Here is a 20,513-nt window from a genome sequence, read left to right as displayed (position 1 = left end):
ATAAGTGAGCTCTCTGTGCCACAGTTCCCTTATCTGTAATACGACAGCAACAACACTTGCATCGTAAGACTTTCAAGAAAATCAAACAGGTAACACATGTGCAATACTTAGAACATGGACAAGCTACACTACAAATGGTAGATTGGCTGCTACTTCTCTAATCATAGCTAACTTGCATCTCTAGGTCCAGAATCACTGGCTCCTAACTGAAGAATTCAGGCAAGCCAAATGATCCAGGGTTCCTTACTGCTGTCTTCTTGATAACAATGAAGTCGGGCTCCTTTCAAGAGGTCCTTATAGCCATGACAACATGTGCAACACCACTCTACTGAGGATGTCATTGCCATGACAACACTTGAATGACCCAAATCAAGAGGCCTAGGAAAGTGCTGCAGTGAAAAGACATAACAATACTGAGGGATGTGACTGTTCAAGAGTACAACAGGGACCGTGCAGCAGGGGACACAGGGTAGTAAAGCCAAAGGAAGCAAAATAAAAACATTGTAGTCACTTTCACTAAGCTGCTCAAGAGCAATGGGTCCTAGGTAGGAAACAGAGATTGGGACAGAGAGAGAGAGAGAGAGAGAGAGAGAGAGAGAGAGAGAGAGAGATAGAGAGAGAGAGAGAGAGAACTCTCATACTCTCATATTACACAATATGCCTATTAATTCAGGGATTTTCTGTCTCCAAAGAAAGGCATGTCATTAAGGTAATGGGGACAGGAGAAGGTGATTGTTAGGACTCTGGAGAGTAACATTTTGGATGAATAATCAGAAACATCTTCAAGCCAGGATTAGGAGGACAAGGTGTAGCAGCAGTTCTTTCCTCCAGGTTGGTGAGCTCTCCACATCTCTAGCCTTATTGTCTAAACACTGTGATTGACTGCTTCCTTTCCTCCTGACCTAGACTTCGTGACACTGAGGCGACTGGAATATTTGCAGAAATCCAGGGCACAGACTTGTGCAGAGCTGAAGTGTTTATCCCAGAGCCCAATCTCTCCAACTAGAATAGGGCTTGAGCTCTCCCTGTTCACATTGTTGGTGGGGCTTCCCTTTCCACCCCCTTTGCAGTTTCCTCTAGGCAAGGAGATTTCACCTGGGCAATCATTTGTGGGCCAAAAAGGATGACTTCCCAAGGTTATCTTGGTTCCTGTTCTGGTTTTGAAGAAAGAGGAATTAGTGAGTAGTTCATCAGAGGGAGGCATTGGGGAATAAGCAGAAATCTCACTGTTTCCCTATGCCTCTTCTCATGAATAGTTTCACATTTTAAGCAAAGTTCCCATAAGTGCTACAACTATAATTCCCCAGTGTCATTCTCATTAGAGTTGGCAGTGAATAGTCTCACCTCCAGACAAAGTACCTAGTTTCAGAGATAGTTGTGTCAGTAAAATGGTGACTATGGTTCCAAATTCCCAGAGTACCCAAAAGTCATTAAGAAATTTGGGGATTCACTTGGCTGAAGATCAAAGTGTATCATGTACTCAAAAAAATCAGAAACCAATTTTGATTAACTCCTATTTTGTCTGAAGATGACAGGCAACTGAGAACCCAAAGATAAATCATTACACAGAAGTAATAGTCAGTGCAGTGCCCAGGGATGTCAGACTGCAGATCGGACTTCAGAGAAACAAAAGGGTCCTCCTTTGAACTCACATTCCACTCCAACAACTGACCCCTTATTCTACTATCATTTATAGCACAACTTCTGATAAGTTTATTACTGTCTCAATTTGTTCAGCCCATTATCTCTCTTTTAAATAATAATTTATCAACTGCATTTCACCACGACCATTCTTATCAATGTCTCCTGATTGAATTTTACCAATTCCCAGTCTTTACCTCCCTAGACTAAGCACACTTGTGTTAGTAATTATCCCACCTTCTATAAAGATTTTTCCTTAACTTGGCTTACACATTTCTCTGTCATTTCTCACAATTATCTTTGATAGGTCCTTCCCTTTACCTGATGCCACTGGGCTCAGAACACAGATCTCCTGCCTCCACTCTGTGGGTAATAGCAGTCTCTTTCTCTAAATAAAGTGTGTATGTCGATGACTCCCATATTTATTTTTCTATGTCCTGTGCCCTTGTATTACCAACAGAAATACTACTCAGTATTTCTACTTAAATCCAACATAGCAAATTCCTTATTTCCACCTATAAGCTGTTCTGCCTACAGTTCTTAATAATAGAAATGAACACGTAACCAATACTTCAAGCCAAAATACCAAGATATGAGTCACACTTGATTCCTACCTCTTCTTCATAACCTAGTCAATCAATAAACAGTTTTAGTTCTATTTTCAGAACATAGTCCAAATTAAACAAGTCTTATTATCTTTGATTCTATCATTGAGTCCATACCATCACTTAAACTTTTACAAAATTTAATTGTACAGATTTATGGGCTACAGTGCCGTAATTCAATACATGTATATGATGCATAAAATCAAATCCAGGCAGTTACCACTTCCCTCTTGATAGACTAAAGCAGTTGGGTCCTGACTGGCATCTTGGCTGCTGCTCTTCCACCTCTTTCTCTTCATATTAAATTCTCTTCAATTTCTCTTCAATCAAAGTGATCCTTTAAAAACATTTATTAAGTCTTTTCACTCTCCTGCTTGAAACGCACTAGTGTTTTTCATTACCACACTTTCCAAAGTTTATAATGTGGCTTTCAAGGCACTTAGGAAGCTGACTTTCAACTCTCTCATGAAGTCAACACTTTTCTCTGCATCAACATGATCACTGTCCCTCAGGTATCCCAAACATATTCCTGAACATAGACCTGATAAGCACAGGCTCCTCTCTCTGGAACAACCTCTTTCTACACGTCCTGCACCATCATGAAAGACTCTAGGTCTATGCTCTGGCTTCTAACATTCCCATAACTAAAGTACCACAGCCAATCATTCCATACCCATTTCTGTTTTATCTTTCTGAATAACACTATCTCTGTCTGACATTCAAATGCATATTTGTTTATTGAATATTGCCTTTACTCCCACAATGCGGCCTCATAGGGCCAAGGCTGTGTTCATCCTACAGTCTGCAGTACCTAGTTATGCACTGTCATAAGTACTCAGTAAATATCTGTTGAATAAAAGATGATTCATTCTGCCTATTTATCATATCTCTGTTGTATTCTATCATTTTTTTTGTTCAATCTAATAAATCCCTCTTCTCTTAAGAAAATGAGCCTGGAGTTGTTATGATTATTTTTTGGAAAAAATGGAGCTAACATGGATCAATATGTAGAGACAAATTAGACATCACTTGTTCCATAATATCCTACCTGTTGTAACATGGGAGAAAAGTCAGGTACAGAACACCTGCCACAGACGGAGACTACAACTAACATAGGCACAGCATAACGGTCTCCCATTGGGCACTACTGGGATTAAATCCAACATGGCTCATCTCTCACTTCCAGGATGACCACATAACACATAAGTCTCCTCTTCCACACCATCATTCATGCCCTATAGCTCCTTCATTCTCATGGTACAGGAGAATTCCTCCTCCTGACCAGCCTCTCTCTCCTCCCACCTTCCACTCTTGTTCCCTGTGTCTGCTAGAACACTACCACCCAGGCAAAATTCTCCCTTCTAGGCTAACATTTCCTGAACTGTCATGATTAACTAAAATCCAGCTATTTCCTGGGGCTGTACTTCCTCTAAAGCTTTCCAGAAAAAGTGCTGGGTTGTTTGTTCTGGCATGCAGAAACTGGGGTTCGGTCCTCCTCAACCCACAGGATCACTTAGAGGCCATCCCTCTTTTGCACTGTTCTCAAATGCCCTCATTCTTGGAAGCTCTGCTGCTAGCAGTGTTGCCTCTATATCTCCCTTTCTGGCTCCCAGTGACTGATTTCCCAACTTCCTTGTGATTCATTGAGGGCTTTGACACTTGGCTCACAGCCAGACTTTTCACGACCTTTCACATTACATGGGGTGACTGCAATGTTCCCTATGACTACTTTTCAGGGACCTGCAGTGTCAGCAACTTGGCCTCAACTTCTCCATGGGCCTTCTCTGACTCAGCTGTATGCTACATCATTGGCCTGAACTCCTCATTCTCTAGAACCCGATATCACTAATTAAGAAGTTACAATTTCTAACTTGAACCTTACGTTTTTCCAGCATGCAATTCAGGAACTTAATCAATAGCTTTAAGTTTGCTTTATCTATTCATTCAGTAAACAAATATTTATTGAATATGTTTGATTTGAGAGGTACCATGCCTAACACTGGTATACATGGTGGTAGGTATTAATAAATATTCTTCCTACTCTTATGAAGCTTAATGTCCTGTGGGGGGGGCCAGACATTAAATAAATCCTCTGTAACTACATGGCTTTCTTGATGATCCTCGAGCATGCTAGGTATGCCTGATTCAGTGTCTTTGGTATTCAGTGTTAGCCTGGTTAGGTTAGGAATACTCCTGCTGGAGCTACTCAAATGTCTCTTCCAGCTTTTATGGGGTATGTTCTTAAAAAATCCATTTCTTCCTATTCTATTTAAGACTTAACCTCCCAACTTATATCAGATAATCTTTTGACCTCTTATCCTGATTAACTGTTTCTGTGGCACTAAGGTTTACTTATCCCTGGGTTATTTTCTGCTTCTCCCTCTAGAATATAATGTCTGAGGCCAGTGCTATGGTGTTCTTGTCTGATCATGTATCTCCAGTGTTGGGGAAAGTTTTCTAGGACACAGTAGGTGCTCAATAAAAAAAAAATTGGATGAATGAGTTAATTTATTGACATTATCTCACCAAGGGGTTTTCCTGGGGGCAAAACCCACACCACTCTTCTGCTTAATTCCCTTTCTGCAATGGTGTATGATGCAATAAACAAATCAGTGAAGGAGAAATCTATTTGTCTTTCTCTATCATGCAGATGACTGTCCAAAATTCTTCAAACATAGTGAGCCAGGTGAACCATTCCAAAAAGGGCAATGCCGTGATGCAAAAGATTCAGAGAGGGACATAAGCCTCCTGACCCAGAGATCAGTTAAACAAGAGTCCTGAATTTATTATAGAGGAGACATAACATCCAAAGATATTACTTTTAACTCTGTGTTAGAAGTGGAGAGCAATTTGCTTCTTAAGATGAAGGGAGAGGTGAACACAGAAGAATTATTCACTCTTGGAGAGGAGTTAGGGGCCAAGATGGTCCTCCCAGGGAAGGAAGAGCTGCATCTCTTGGACTCCAAACTCCAAGGCAATGAACACATTGTGCTGAGCAATGGTGTGTAGAGAACCTATGCAACCTAGCCAATGAGACTGGAGACTTGAACTAAATTGGTATTCTGCTCAATCTCTTCCAAATGTCCTGAAGTTCAGGAAAATCATTTTACATTTGTAGGAAGATGAAGTATGTTGAACACCACAAGGATGCACAGGGAAATTGAATGGAGTCATATAATGTAAAACATACCCTGGAATCTGGCACATTGTTTTCATATTGAAAGCTGTTTAAATATAAAACAACCTAAAAATAACAATCAAAGCAGAAGACATACCATTGTGTGAGTGAATGATAGTATTTAACATGAAAAAAAAGAAATCAAATCAGAGAGTAGCTGCATCAATTCAATGGGCCTGGGCCATCCAGGTGGAAGGGAGGGGACCAAAGGAACATGAAACTAGCATAGGCTTACACAGTTGGAGGAAGATGTGGAGGACGGGCCATGTCTCCATGCTGGGGCTGTGCCCTTAACTTGGAGGTATTCATCCCAAGTTCTCCTGAAAGGAGTCCGAGGTCACAGAGGAAGATGAAGTGCTAAAACTGAGTAGGAAGCCCCACCTGGAGTCCAGAGTAGAAAACTGTTGAGAAGGGTTTTGGAAGAATACTATGAGAAAATTGACAACGCAAAGATCATACGCCCTGGACTAGTAATTTGTCTGAAACCAAAGCACAGAAATGCCTCAGAGATCTAAAAGAAGCATTGAGCCAGAAATCAAACAGGAAATCAATGCACATTAAGCATTTGCATTTGAGAGTCAAAAGACTTGGACTTGAATTTTGCCTCGGCCATTTAATATTCATGGACAAATTTTCCTTTTACTTTGCCATGTCTAACACTCCAAAATAAAATTACTGCCTATTGATAAAGAAACTTGTGAGAATTAAGTGATGTATTTCATGTAAAGCAAGTGCTCAGCATATAGCACACACCGTGTTGCAGTGGTTTTCACCAAATGTATACCATATAGCAGTGGTTCTCCAACTTGAGCATGCATCCTCACTCTTAAGGTTTAGATTAAGGAGGACTAAACTATGAACTAAGGGATGCCACTGCTGACAAGAACCATACTATGTAGCCCAGTGGTTAAGTGCATGCATCCTGAAGACAGACTGTTTGGAGTTCTATTTCAATACTGCAACTTGGAGTTCTGTGACCTTAGCCCATTTTCCTGACCTCACTAAGCTTCGTTTAAATGAGAAAATGCAGTAAGTTATCATTTTGGTAGAATAAGCTAATAATAAATCCTGTCTCACACTGTGATAGTGAAGAATAGATACTACTGTGTGTAAATGTTCAGAAGAGTGACTAGTACATTTTTAGTGCCTATGAACTGTTAGCCTCTCTTATTATTGAAAGATAGAGACTCTGGCTGTTACATAGACTCTAGGGAAAATGTAGTCATCAGAGAACAAGACAAGACAGGATTCAGAACTAGATATAGTTATTCCCCTTTATTTACAGGGGATACATTCCAGACCCCCAGGGGATGCCTGAAACCGCAGATAACTCTGAACACTAAAACATATACCACCCCCTACACATAAACACAAATGCACACTGTTTTCTCTATACATGCACACGTATAATAATGTTGTAAAGTTTAATTTATAATTTAAGCAAAGTAACAGATTCACAATAATTTAATAACACAAAACAAGTTTAACAATATGCTGCAATACAAGTTATTTGAGTGTGGTTTCCTCTTTCTTTCTCTCTCTCTCAAAATATTATGTGAATTCATGTTCTTAGTAATGATTTGAGATGATATAATGTGCATGTGATGGAGTGGGGTGAGGTGAATGATTTGGTCATTTTCACGTGGTATTTGGCCATTATTGACCTTCTTTTACACACACAGCACTGTGATGCCTCAACAGCCAATCTGATAACCCAGATGTCTATTAAATGTCTAATGGGAAGATTGCATTTATGTGGATATGTTGGATACAGGATGACTCATGTCCCAGGTGGAATAGAGCAAGAAAGTGTAAGATTTCATGGCACTATTAAGAATGGCACACAACTGAAAATAATTCTTTCTGGAATGTTCCATTTAATATTTTGGGACTACAGTTGAATTCAGGTAACTGAACTTCAAAAAGGGAGAAAACTGATAAGGGAGGATCACAGTAGAAATTCAGAAATTTATACCAAAGTCTTAGTGACAAGGATCTATGCAATGATACCGTCCAGGCATGGTTGGCAGTTCTTGGGCTATTATGCTGGTGCTTGATGACTGGTGATCCTAGACATGGCATGCCCTGAAGCCTTGAGCTAATGTGTGGAGTGTGATGTCAAGGTTATTCTGATTATGGTGGACAATGAAAGATCCTGCTGAGACCCTTCTCATATCACCAATTGGTGCCTACTGCCTTGTAGGGCTACCACTTTAACCAGACTTTTCATCTTGCAGAGTCATAGCTGATCAACATCTTTGGGGAAGTGGATTCAATCTCCTTGCTTTTATGTCTCTCTCTCTCTCTCTGTCTTTTCTTTTTGTTCCTCTCTCTCTCTCTCTCTCTCTCTCTCTGTCTTTTCTTTTTGTTCCTTCAAAACAGTTCTGCATAGTAACGGTCACCAAGCACCAGCATAAATAGCCCAAGACTCAGGAGAGTGAGGGAGAATGCTGTTAGCAATGTCTGAATTCAGCAGACATCTGATTCTACAACATTTTTCAAGGGTTTTGAAGTAATTGGGTAAAACCACAAGCAGTGTCTGTGGTATGCACTCCTGCCCTTGGTCTCTAGACTGAGGCTTGATTTCATATGTTCTCAATTCAGGCACATTGAACTCATTAATTTCTCCACTAGTCTTTTTATGATTTTCTCTTCTTTGAAGTAGGAAGTTGCACAGTTATAAGATTGCTTTAAACCAGATCATAAATATTAAAGTTACAAAAACCCTTATTGATACTGGCAAATTTCATCCTAACTGTGTCTATCTAGCTGTAATTTTACATTTAAAGAGATGTATAGAGTTAAAAATTGATATATAAATGTCTCCCACCATTTTTTTTCTTTCCCACCTTCATCTGTATGTGTTTAAACAAATTACTTGAAGAGTTCCTGGAATCACTTTTCCTCATACTCCAGGTTGTACTACTTTTTAAAATTTTTATGATAATAAACAGCTCTCTCTGTATAAGTTGGACCTCATACCATATGCTCCATGCAACTCTGAACAGGAGATCTGAAACTTTCCACTATGATGCATTTATGTTTTTCTTCAACTATCAATGACAAATGCAATGTCTCTTGATAGCAATTACTTAGTCTTCCTGGGGTAGCTACTTGGGGTATTCTGGGAATTTTAATCAAGCACCTATGTTAATTAGAAAGTGGTGAGGTTGAAGAAAGTGCTGATTAAGCATGTTTGAACATCTATTTGTTCTGGCAATTAACCATGTTGGGTGTTGTAAAGTTTCAGCCTTTTCAGCCAAAAGCATCTAAATTTCCTTCCCTTCTGTTCTTGTCTCTAGTGGAAGCAAAGAGAAAGAGGCTGGCTAAGGTATAGAAGCTTACATTATGGGATTCTACCATGAGTTGTAGTGGAGCCCAACACTTTACATTGGTGAACCAGTTCAATCCTCATCATATCCATATTGAGAACATGTTATTATCTGCATTTCACAGAGGAAATTCCAGAATCCAAGGCTTGATTCCAGGTACAGGTCAGTGGCAAGGAGCAGAGCCTTTTCTCATCAATTCCTTTGATTGGTTTAGTAACCAGGAGATAATCAATCACTAGAAGTGATGCAAAGGGATGAAGCTCCTGAATCTTACCCTTTACTCAGTAAATTTGATTTTGTTTTAAATTATGAATCAGAAAGGTTTTATCTACTGTACCAGATACTGACTGCCTCTTTCACTTTCAGGGTCTGTGAACAGCTGGCAGGACAGGTCCTGGGGTTTAAACAGAATGGCACAAGAGCTGTTTATGAACCTCATGATCTCTTAGGCAACTGGGAGAACTATTCACCTGTGTATAACAGCAAGGAATACCATAATTGGAAAAGTGTGTTAAACGTTGTGGGATTTCAAGTAAAGGGGAGACTCAGTGTGACTGAAGAGAGACATCAGAGGTTTCAAACTGGTAACAACATCTTAAAACAGTAGTAGAAGTCTACCCAAAAAGAATGGGAGAATGATTGAAAGAAAACAAATGTTGTATGCCAATGTGAAGACACCCAGCTTGTGAGGAATATCAGATTGTTAGGGTGACAGTGGTGTGTAGTGCTAATGGGGGATTGGTGTAGATATTGAAATCTCTAAGTACTGCACCAAGAAGCAATAATGAAAGTAATGAAGAAGCTCATGTTCATGGAGAAAGATCACTACCCTTGCAGGAACGACCTTAATAGTAGTAGTGGGTGGGAACTCAAATCCAGCTGGACCTATCTTCAAAGCACAGCTCTTTCAGACAGACCTTCATATTCTATCACAGGCATTGTGGGTAGTCAGACTTCAGACAAGGGCCAGACACTCCATGAAGCTCACAACTGCTCATTGCTAAGCAGTGCTGAGGTAGAAGAACTCACAAGATGGGGAATTCACACTTGCCCTCAGGAAGCAGATATGCAGAGAAGATATCTTGGGTGTTCCCCATATCCACCTCTAGGATGAAAGTATGTGGGAAAAAGGCTCCTTCTTACTACTCCCCTGGATTCAGATAGTCCAGCAGAAGATGTGGGCACCTGGCAGTCCTCAGCAGATTCCCTGAGAAGGGAGTCTATCCTAATAAGAAGAAACTAAGACTGAAATCTGAAATCTTCCCTTCCCTCTCCCAGTACAGTTTCTCAGAGACTTAGGCTGTTTTCTGGTTTTGTCACAGAGCCATGACTGGAGAGTTAATCACCGTATCCCCCTTTGGGTCACTGCAGAGAAGATTTACAGCCTGTATTGATTAATGACAGCACAACCCTACCAAAGAAATATTCCAAGAGTTGTCCAGAATTGGCATAGGTACAGCTCTCATGGCTCTCTCTGTTTCTCTCTAGCCTTCTCCTGCTGGGCGGGTGCCATCTGTGGGTAAGGTGATGCCTTTAGTTCCATTTTGTCCTCCTCCCCTTCCACCCCCAGCTCCTCTCTGCTGGGGAAGTTTGCTCATCTGCCATCCTAATGATCTCTTTGCCACACGGGGCCCCTGATGCTGGTGCTGACAGGCTGCTCATTAGTGCCAGGGTGCTGCAGTCAGCCGATGGCATGCCAGAGCTCTGTCCCTGACACTTTTTCACAGAGCTGTCACTGGAGTCATGGTGCCTGCCAGCTCCGGTCGAACTCAAGCTGTGATACCTCTAGTGCCAATTAGTGCTTCAGTGTCCTGCTTGGCTGGGGAGAAGGCCTCATCGGTGTGAACAAATAGGAAAACGGGTGGTCTTTGACCATGTAAAAGCACTGGGGGTCAAGGAAGGGGAAGGACTCAGGAATTGGGCAAGGGGAAACTCCCTATCCGAGGGTCACTTTTCCCTTAGCACCTTGGTACCTTTTAAAATTCAAGGAAACGAGGGAAAGACAACCCACTACCCACTGGGTTTCTTCAAGTACAGCAGGTGTACCAATTGAAGGGAGGAAAGAGACTTGGCTGTTTGGAACATATGGTGAGGTGGGGGAGTGCAAAGGGCATGCATAAGTACCCACTTCATGCTCTGTGAGGAGAAAGTTTTCCATATTTAAAGACTTGATTGGGAACACTATGGATACATAGTTCTTCCCTAATTCTTCTCACCAGGTCTTCATGTGACCAGGAGACAAATTTTCTATCTCTGATCCTCCTCTATTTATACAGCAGGAGGGAGAGATGGAGGTAGGGAGAGGTAAGAGTGGGAATTAAAATAGTATTTTTTCTTCTAATTTTTTTCTATTCCTCACCTAGAAGAAGTAACAAATTCTCAAAAAGCATTTGAACTAACCCTCCCTTTCAATATTCAGGGTTCCTTTAGAAAGCCTCTGGATGGAATCCACTAAAGGAGGGTGGAAATATTTAAGTCAATAGAAAGATCAGGTACCCTTCCCAGAAGAGACAGAGGAAGAATATTTCTGAGAAACGCCCCTGAGGAAAGAGATGAAGTAGGGCAGAGAGGAGAGCAGAGAGGCATTCACAGAAAACATACCAACCAAATCTTCTCTACTCTTGCAAAAATGAACTTGAAAAGGAGCCTCTCCTTCAATCAGATGTTGAGCCCTGTCATAGCTGGATACCTTCTGAGCAACCCAGGAAGGGCTTGGAGAGCCCATGAAGACCAGAAAAAGAAAATATTCTGGAGACTGGCCAGCAGAGAATTTTAGCAGGAAACACACCAGGTCTACACTGCAAATATCAAAGTGGAGGAGAATTCCTCAAGGATCAGAATCTTTACATGGGGAGAACAGACATGCCACTTTGAGGCATTGGAAAATGTTATGGTTTATTGTCTGAATCAAAAACTATTTCTTGAATGCTTTCTAGGAGCCTTGCATTGTGCTAGAAGGTGAAAAATTCAAGGTAAGTGAGCAATAGGCCCTGATCTGAAAGAACTCATGAGATGGGGTGATGCAAATGATTCAGAAAGAAAGATTTCACTGTCAACAGCTCCTGGTCTCCTCCCCATTTCCCACTGTGACCAAAATACCTGACAACAACAATAAGAAGAAGAAAAGTATACTTTGGGTTCATGGTGTCAGAGGTTTCGGTTCATGGTCAGCCAATTCCATTGCTCTGGACCTGAGGTGAAGAACATAACATTCTACCCCTGGCTCACCTTGTATCCATCACACAATGCAGAATGTACTCAGTTCATCTTCAAGAGTCCCTATGGTCTTAACAGTTCCACCACTGCTCAAAAGTCCAAGTTCAAAGTCTTCTCTGAAAATCAAGGCAAACTCTTGGGTGTGTGTCCTTGTATACATCGAAAGTAAGTTACACACACACAATATAAAATGACACGGAGTGAACACCCAATTAATACCTAGGTATGAATGTCCTTTAGGCAGCCTAAAAGAGGTTATGGAGGTCAATTATTATTTTGATGAGAGAAAGGTGAATACAGTTATACTACAAGGGAGATCCATCTAGCCACTTAGTGATTTCTGATTCTAAATATATAAGATACTCTAGGTTAGTGATTGAACTCACTCCTTCATCTGAGCTTCTTCATGCGCTCCCATGAATGTGACAATATAGGAATCCAAGGTTTTTCTTAAAGCTCTTACAACCCCCAAGAAACTGGTGAGAGGGTTTTGGGAATTCTTTCTTATGAAAAGTGAGGTCCTGCTTTGCAAATTTTAGGATACATTGAAAAAGATCATATTTCTATTTACTCAGAAAAGACTGAGAAGAATAATGCAGTATTTAAGGGTATTCTGTTACAAATATAAAGCCTTGAGTTTAAGGACTGTGCTAAAATACATTCATGCATAGCCAAAGATAAAAGAAAAAGAACAGAGTTCTGACTGAAAACAGAGTCTTGAATGAGAAATGCATCTAAAAGTTTACAGGGCTTCCTCCAGTGTCCCTCTGTGCCTGGAACCTCATACTGATAATTATAGGAACTTGGACTTGGGGCCAGTAAAACCCTATGCAATTTGGATGGCTCTATCTCATAAGAACATCAAAATGGGGGGGTTTCTTCTGAAAAGACCAACGCCTACACAGGTGAAAACAACATCTGCATACCTTAAAACAGATGTTTCAGGTAAGATAGACATCTTTAAAAAGTTAGTGTGCTTTTCTCCTTGAACTCTAGGAGTGATAAGTTCATGAAATAAACAAAACAGACAACAAATTCCAGAAATAACTACATATTACGAACAATGGCATTTCAAGAGGTAGTTTGGAAGGACCTACCCACCTCCCCATGATGCTATGAACATTTTCTACATCTGATAGAAAGGCCTACATGAGGTCTCTTGACCTCTTTTCCCAGCAGACATTAACTGCTAAGACTCCCTACATCAAATGCATGACCCGCTACTGAAATAGTAGCTAACATTTCTGTATTACTTTTTTCCACACAAAAAGTGCTCAAACATAGAAATACTCATTCTGAAGAGGTTATGAGATTTTTACAAGCAGCACCATATGAATTATGATGGATGAAACCAGGATTTTTCAGAAATGTACATAACAAACAGGTTAGTCTGGAGGGAAAACATTCAATGAAGTCATCAGAGTTTTCCAATCAGCTAGTCATTCAGGGATTTAGTGTGTGTAAAAATGATCTTGACTGAACCATGATCTACCATCACAAAATGGGACGAAAAATGACAATAACTCTCTGCCTTTGGAACCTTGGTGAAAGTAAATATCTTTCTCTCCAAAGAACCCCATACATGTCTTAACTTATTCAAAATAAGCACTATCTTGGAAATATTTAGTGGGGAAAGATGAAAGTCTGACTGCTATGGGTCTCCAGCTTCAGTTCAGATTTGGCAGCAGCCCAATGACATCTCTGATCTCTAAATAATCAGTCACAGGAAACACAGCACACTGGTGAGCTCTGAAGTGATTAGTTATTGCTTGGCATGTCTCATCATCCTGAATCTTGGATAGCTAATCTGAGCTCAGTATCTGGACAAAGCTGTTCATCTAAATTACTCTAAGCTGCAGGTAGATTCTGATCATTCAGCTCCTCTCCCCTTGATCCATTTTCTGTTTCCATAGCAGCTAAAACCTCCGTAAAATGGCAGCATCTGGCCCAGGGTCAGGTGAATGTCCCCTGGGAAAGGAAATCTGTCTGATGTCCACAGCAGGAGACTAAAAAGGACTCTAAGGCACAACAGCATGGACACCTGTAAGATGAAAGAAAGTCTCAACCCTGAGGGGAGACAACAGGTAATTGTAAGGAAGGGAACGAGGGTAATGGATGGAACAGAGGGAGAGAGGAAAAGAAGACAAGTGCAAAGGAATGAAATTAAAGCAGAAAAATGTAGGAGGCTGTGAGAATAAAGATAATTATAGAAAAAAATAGCTATAGGGAAAACATGGGCATAAAGGGGCAGAACAAAGTGCGATGTGTGAAAGAGAGGGTACAGATACCCAGACAAGGACAAAGAACTGACTAGCCTGAAGAGGGATTGAAAAAGACATCATCAGGAGACAGAATCTCTTAGCATGAGGCAAAGGAAGTCTTCCCAGATGATAAATGTTCTGCAGATTCCAAAGGCACAGGCTGCCCTGGCATCCCATAACACTAGGGACTTGGTATTAAACTGTGATGAATGGTGTGCACTATGAACTTAGAAAGTCTGTCCATTTGGACAGCTCCTTATTCAAAAGTGCCCTGAGGCCCTTCTTTATCACTAATGACCTCATGCACAGCTGAGGCATCCTCCCATATTTTGGGGTCTTCCACACATAAGGTCATTTCAATTGGAGGGATTGGCAGATACATGTGTAGCTCTCATCAATCCCTTTGTTCAGAGTAATATCATCAAAAATGGTGGCATAGGATAACACTCAAGAATTCAGGACAACCACAACTGAAATAGTCTTGCCTTCTCTGAGAACATCTATCACAGCACACTGTCACTGTCAGAGAGAGGATATTCAGAATGTGGAAATCACTGTAGTCCTACTCTGGATTTTTAAAATTTCCAAGTGTAGTGGCTCTTGTAATGCACTTTCCCCTTTAAGAATTGAGGACCCATGTCCCAGAGAAGAACTAACTGCTGGTGGACAGTCCCCAGTTTTTAACCCACATGGGGGTTGGCTTGCTTGAAGACAGACACCTGACCTAATGGTACAGCCCTTTTGGGACTAGCCTACATTCAATACCTGACTGCCCCCCTGAGAGGACAGCTTCATTGTTCCAGTAGAGGACATTCTTAAAGGGTCGTCCTAACTTTAGAACTCCTCACAAGGACAGCTGAGATGTTCTATTGAACTGCATCACAACTCAGCTTCTCCTTCTGCCCAATCTTGCTTCCATCTCTTCCTTTCCATAAGAGTTGATCCCAAGAGCACCCCCAAAGAAGCTTCTTTACCAACAATAACCATCTTATGGTTTGCTTTTGGAGTTTTCAAACTGCAGCGAGCAAATATCCTCCATGGTACCTTTGCAGTTCTTAAACCTGTAGTATGCAATGCACATACCTTCATCATCCATGCTCGCATACACAGATATATATCCACAATTACTTACATATGTTTCATATTAGCCAGTGATGAAAATAGAATTAAAGGCCCTTCTTCAAGTCTTGACTCAGATTATACATTTCAGAGTCCTTCCTTGTCCAAAGCCCTTGCCATTCTGTCAATGCCTGTCTCTATCTTCTCATTCTTATCAGCACCTGTTATATTATATACTCATTTATTTGGTCTTCTGTCACATGAAATGTCATTTGAGGAGAACAGAAAATTTTCTGTTTGGGTCTATGGCTTAATCTCCTAGTGCCTAAAACTGAGTATGGACCTCTGCAATATTCAATAAATATTTAAGATTTGATTAAATGATTTTATATTCCTTGCTCCCAGAGAAAAATTAGTTTAATGAAAAACAACATATTTTTTCTTAAATTCTAAAAGTTTTAGTTCTCAACCTATGGAAGCACAAACATTCCATATAACATCTAAACATAGAGATAAAACAAATTTTGTGATTTAGCCACATACTAAGTTCATTTATTGTCCAGGATCAGTCAGAGTAAAACAACAACAACAACAACAAAAAACCCACAAAAACGACTGATGACCAGATTTTTGGCAATTCTGAAGAGACACAGTCTAGCAGATTTTCTTTTTATGAATATGGCCATTTAAACCACTTATCCATCATTATGTGTTTATGTTTTCCTTTCTTTTAAAGCAACTAGGTAAATGAACAATGCCACCAAAGCAAATCCTTCCATCATCAAACTTTACATATAAATTTAACCCAGTGCATCTGAACCACTATTTCAGCCAGAGATAACTGGAATTAATTTCCAAGGGACTGGAGAGATGGTCAGGTATGATTTCTGAATCTTGGAGGACATGGCTGTCTTGCAAAGAACACCAAAATCATCTGCAGAGCCAAAAGTAGTACATTATTAGCAGGTTACTAAAAACATAGACACCCTTGCACTCAGTATCCAGCACCATAACCTCCTATCCATGACCAACAAGTCTCTGTTTTCCTTTCAAGATACAATGCACCAAAATGCTGCTCTTACCTTTAGGAGAGATGTGTCTCCAGGTAACTGTAGGCTCTGGTCTACCTGTTGCTATGCAGGTGAGGCTGATATTGTTCCCTTCATTAATGGAGATATCTGAAGAAATCTCTACAATTTTGGGGGATACTGTGAAGACAAAACAGGTAGAAGGATAATAAAAATTCTGCTGACACATTTCTTTGTTGTCTTAAAATGGCACTTGATAGATTAGCCCCCAAACTGAAGTATGTGAACTACTGTCGTAATGATGAGAAATTAAAGGAATGACCTTAAAGATGAAAAATGTCCTACCTTGAATTTAGCTTCCATTTCCTCCTATTTAAACATTAAGTCAGAGTCCAAATGAGAATAAATTCCACTGTAATTCTGCAATAACTACTCCTCTAGCCTACACCTTCCTGTCTCCACTCTCACCCCCACCCACCTCCAACACATAGCCAGGAGTCATTTGTCTCACTGCATTCAGAAATGTCTTTACATAATGCAGTTCTGATCATACCACATCTCTGCTTAAACAGATCCAATTGCTCCTTGATGCCTACCTGATCATAACCAGGCCCCTCATTCAAGCAAACTGTGCTGTTCAGGATCAAGCTTCAACATACATTTTCATCATCATTTCTAGTGATTCCACCTCTACTTACCCTCTTTCTGACCCCCAACACATCACACCCTTTCTGATTCTCATGCATGTGTACCTATATCATTTCTCATAGCCTTCCTGGACAAATCCCAGGAGTACCTTAAGGCCCAATTCAAATATTGGTTCTTTGTCACAGTCATTACTGGCCCTACACATCTTTGACCTCCTCGACCACTCAAATTTAGTGTTATTTCTTCACCCATGCTTCCAGCAGACTTCATATACCCCTGATGAAGAATTGAAGAGAACTTTGGTTAACTGTTAACAAACTTGCTTAGTCTCTTTCTCTTTTTCTCTCCTCTCTTTCCTAAATTATTCTTCCCAAAGAGGAGAAATGTTCATCAAAATGATTGAAGCTGGGGGCAGAACTCTTACTTCCTTGGTCTTTTGTTTTGGAGTCAGGTTGTTGTGCTACCCCTCCTCTTCATATTATGGAAGCAACAATCCACCAGTGACAGGATAACTCCTGAAGTCCAGTCATCCATCATCTGTGTGTGTTTGTCTCATTCTGAGGTCCATGTATAGAAGTTCATTTTCTACTACACCTCTGAGCCTAATTCTGCAGGATCATCTTTACTACTAGTCATTGTGATATTTGGTTCTGCATGTGACTACTCATGTGTCTAATGTATGAAATGGTTTATAATTCAAGTGAATTAAGTAAAAGTGTCATTTATTGAGCCCCTGAATGCCAATTGTAAACACTTTTCACGCTGTTCTAGATATTAGCTTAGTATCATTCACCCAGTGGACCATGAATTATCTGGTAGCCAAAACCATGTCTTCCTCATGTTTGCATTCACCATAAAAGCTTGACAAATATTTATAGAATTGAAGTAAAATGGTTATTCAAGGGAATCAACTTACCAACCTGCTTCATGTTCCTAAACACCTTAGAGATGGATCATTCGCACATATTATTTCAGTACTACCAACACAGGATTTGACACTTTAGTTCTTGGACAATTAGGTGAATTTTCCATCCAGTGCTTTAATGTCTCCTGATGTTTCCTTGAATCAATATTCCTCAGAGTCACCATCCTTTGCAATTCTATGGCATATGACTTTCCCAGTAGATAAAATGATCCTATGAACTACTCAGGGAATCTGCATGATGACTTTATTCCTTGTTCCAAAACGATGGTGGTACACTAACTAAAATCAGATTGCTTTGAAAATTCCAATGGTGGTCTCTGCTGTAGTTGAAATATTACTTACCCATTCCTACTTATGTTAGAACTTCCCCTACAATAAAATGCAATATTACAAAGATATGTTCTCTCAGCCCTCTTTCTATCCCTCAGCCTCTTTCTATCCCTCCTCAATCATTTTCTTCTGCTCATGTCTTACACCCAAATGAGAGCACTCATGGTTCCCAGCACGTGGCTTCTCTTTGATTTCCTTTTCCCCATACCCTTGCTGCTGATGTTAGTGCTCACATGCTTCTGATTATGTGTATTAGAATTGTTGAAGGCCTGATTGAACTACCACCTCTTCCATCCAGTCTTTCAGGGGATCCCCAAGAAGATATGAACTCTCCTTCCTAGGGATCCAATGCCATTGAAGTATTTTATTATGGCATTTAAAATAAATTTCCTTATGTTATATTTGTCTTACCTTTCTATACTATAAATTATCTGAATATAAGATGTTAAATAAAGGTCTTACTCATCACTTAATTTTCTGCTCTCTTGAATAGGGTGTTTTGTAGAGAGTAAGCGCTGATCAATTATTATTAGATTTAAATTCCACATAAAGCTTCAGATAAAGAGATTGTGTGTGTGTGTGTGTGTGTGTGTGTGTGTGTGTGTGTGTGGTGTGTGCATACACAAACATGTGCTTGAACTTTCACAGATATTTGGTGGGATGGAAGTTAATGGATCATGGATTTGGTGAGGGTTGGAAAGAGACTCTTTGTTCTTCAAATTGAGTCTCTTTAACGTTGTAATACTGCAATTTATGCCAATATCATTTAAAATTTTTTTTTATTGATAGACTTTATTTTATTTGTATGTAATGCTGAACATCGAACCCAGTGCCTCACACATGCTTGCAAACACTTCACCACCGAGCTACAGCCCCAGCCTATTTATAATTTTAAAAACTTGATTGTACCTTCTAAGATAGAAATATAATTAATGAATTAATGACTGAGAGTTTGATTTACGGACTTCCTAACAGGTACAAATTTCTAAATTCTCTTATTTCTACAATTGGTTAACCTGATATTGCAAAAGAAAGAAATAAACTGATGTATTTCATTGACAGAGCTTTATCTGGAGCATTTCCTTCTCTTGCACTATTCCCTCTGCTCAGTCATTTGCTTGGTCCCTGTTTCTGTCCATTCTTGGCACCCACACAGCCTTACTTGCTTCCTGGAGAACAGGTTGCCTGCAGAATGTCAGCACTGGCCTTGCAGACATTGCTTCAACTGTGCAGGTAAGTAATTTATTGATCTGTAAAGCACTCCGAGATGCTCTGCAAGGGATTATGTCACGCCAACGCCATGCAATAAAATAAAAAATGATGGACTTTGTGAACACAGGGTGATTTAGGGTTTGTAGTTGGAAGTGTGCTTAAAGTACATTTTAAGTGGAAATCAGGCTGGGTAATGAATTACTCTTGCTTTGGAAAGGCTTACTGGGAGTTCATTTTCCTGGCTTCTTACATGATAGCTAATCTGCTAATCATACACTAGAGAACAATGGACAGTCCCCAAGTAGGATAGAAGGTGGTTTCGGCCAGAGTTGTCAGCACAGTAAGTATATTAATTGAGACAATCACACCTCATGCTTGGAAAAATCATCTAGATTTGCCTCCTCCCACTAGCAATTGGAAGGTATCCAATTCATGAAGTAGAAGTTGGAGAAATGCTTGACACCCTTTTAATCCTGCCTAAGAATAGAGCTTGAAGGAGGTAAATGGCCCCTGGATGATTTGAAAGGCAAACCATTTGTGGTATAGAGCTGAGCTGGCTTGACCAGAGGTACAATCCCAATCACCAGAACTAATTGGCAAGGGGCACAGAATGTTAGTCGATTGGAGATATCATTTTCTAGGTCAACTTTTACTACACTGGCAGTATTCAAAATGAAAGTGGGGCTGCAGATGTAGATCAGTGGAAGAACGCTGGTTGGCAAGAGCAATGCCCAGCATCTCTTCCCACCAAAAAAATTAAATTGAACTTACAAGTTTATATACTAAGCTTTTAACTATTTCATGCTCATAAAGAAGCTTTTGGCCAACTGTCAGAATTACTGATATTTTTATATTGTTTCTATGGATACATTCTGTTTCTTTCTTTTCATCATGCAGTATGTTAAAAACATATTGGTATTGTTTTGCTTATTTTCACTCATTCATTTGTCAGTATTCATGGATCATTTTCTATATACCTGCATTGTGCTAAGCACTAGGAACATAAACTAAATAAGACACAATCCTTGTCTTCCAAAAGTTCAGTCTAGAGAAATAAAAACATATAATGAAGTCTAAA

General features: G+C 40.0%; 1 protein-coding gene across 8 annotated transcripts in view; it reads right to left on the bottom strand.

The window, feature by feature from the left end:
* Positions 1–20,513, bottom strand: part of NTM (neurotrimin) — a 962,543-nt gene that overhangs the window by 106,201 nt on the left and 835,829 nt on the right. For all 8 annotated transcript variants that reach the window (XM_079103654.1, XM_079103658.1, XM_079103653.1 and 5 more), the window contains one exon: positions 16,375–16,500. In XM_079103654.1, coding sequence (XP_078959780.1) covers positions 16,375–16,500 — 126 coding nt within the window. The remainder of the gene's footprint in view (positions 1–16,374; positions 16,501–20,513) is intronic.

Source organism: Sciurus vulgaris (assembly GCF_902686455.1).
Source record: "Sciurus vulgaris genome assembly, chromosome: 11".
NCBI classification, from domain to species: Eukaryota; Metazoa; Chordata; class Mammalia; order Rodentia; family Sciuridae; genus Sciurus; species Sciurus vulgaris.
This window is presented reverse-complemented; position numbering and strand designations above follow the sequence as displayed.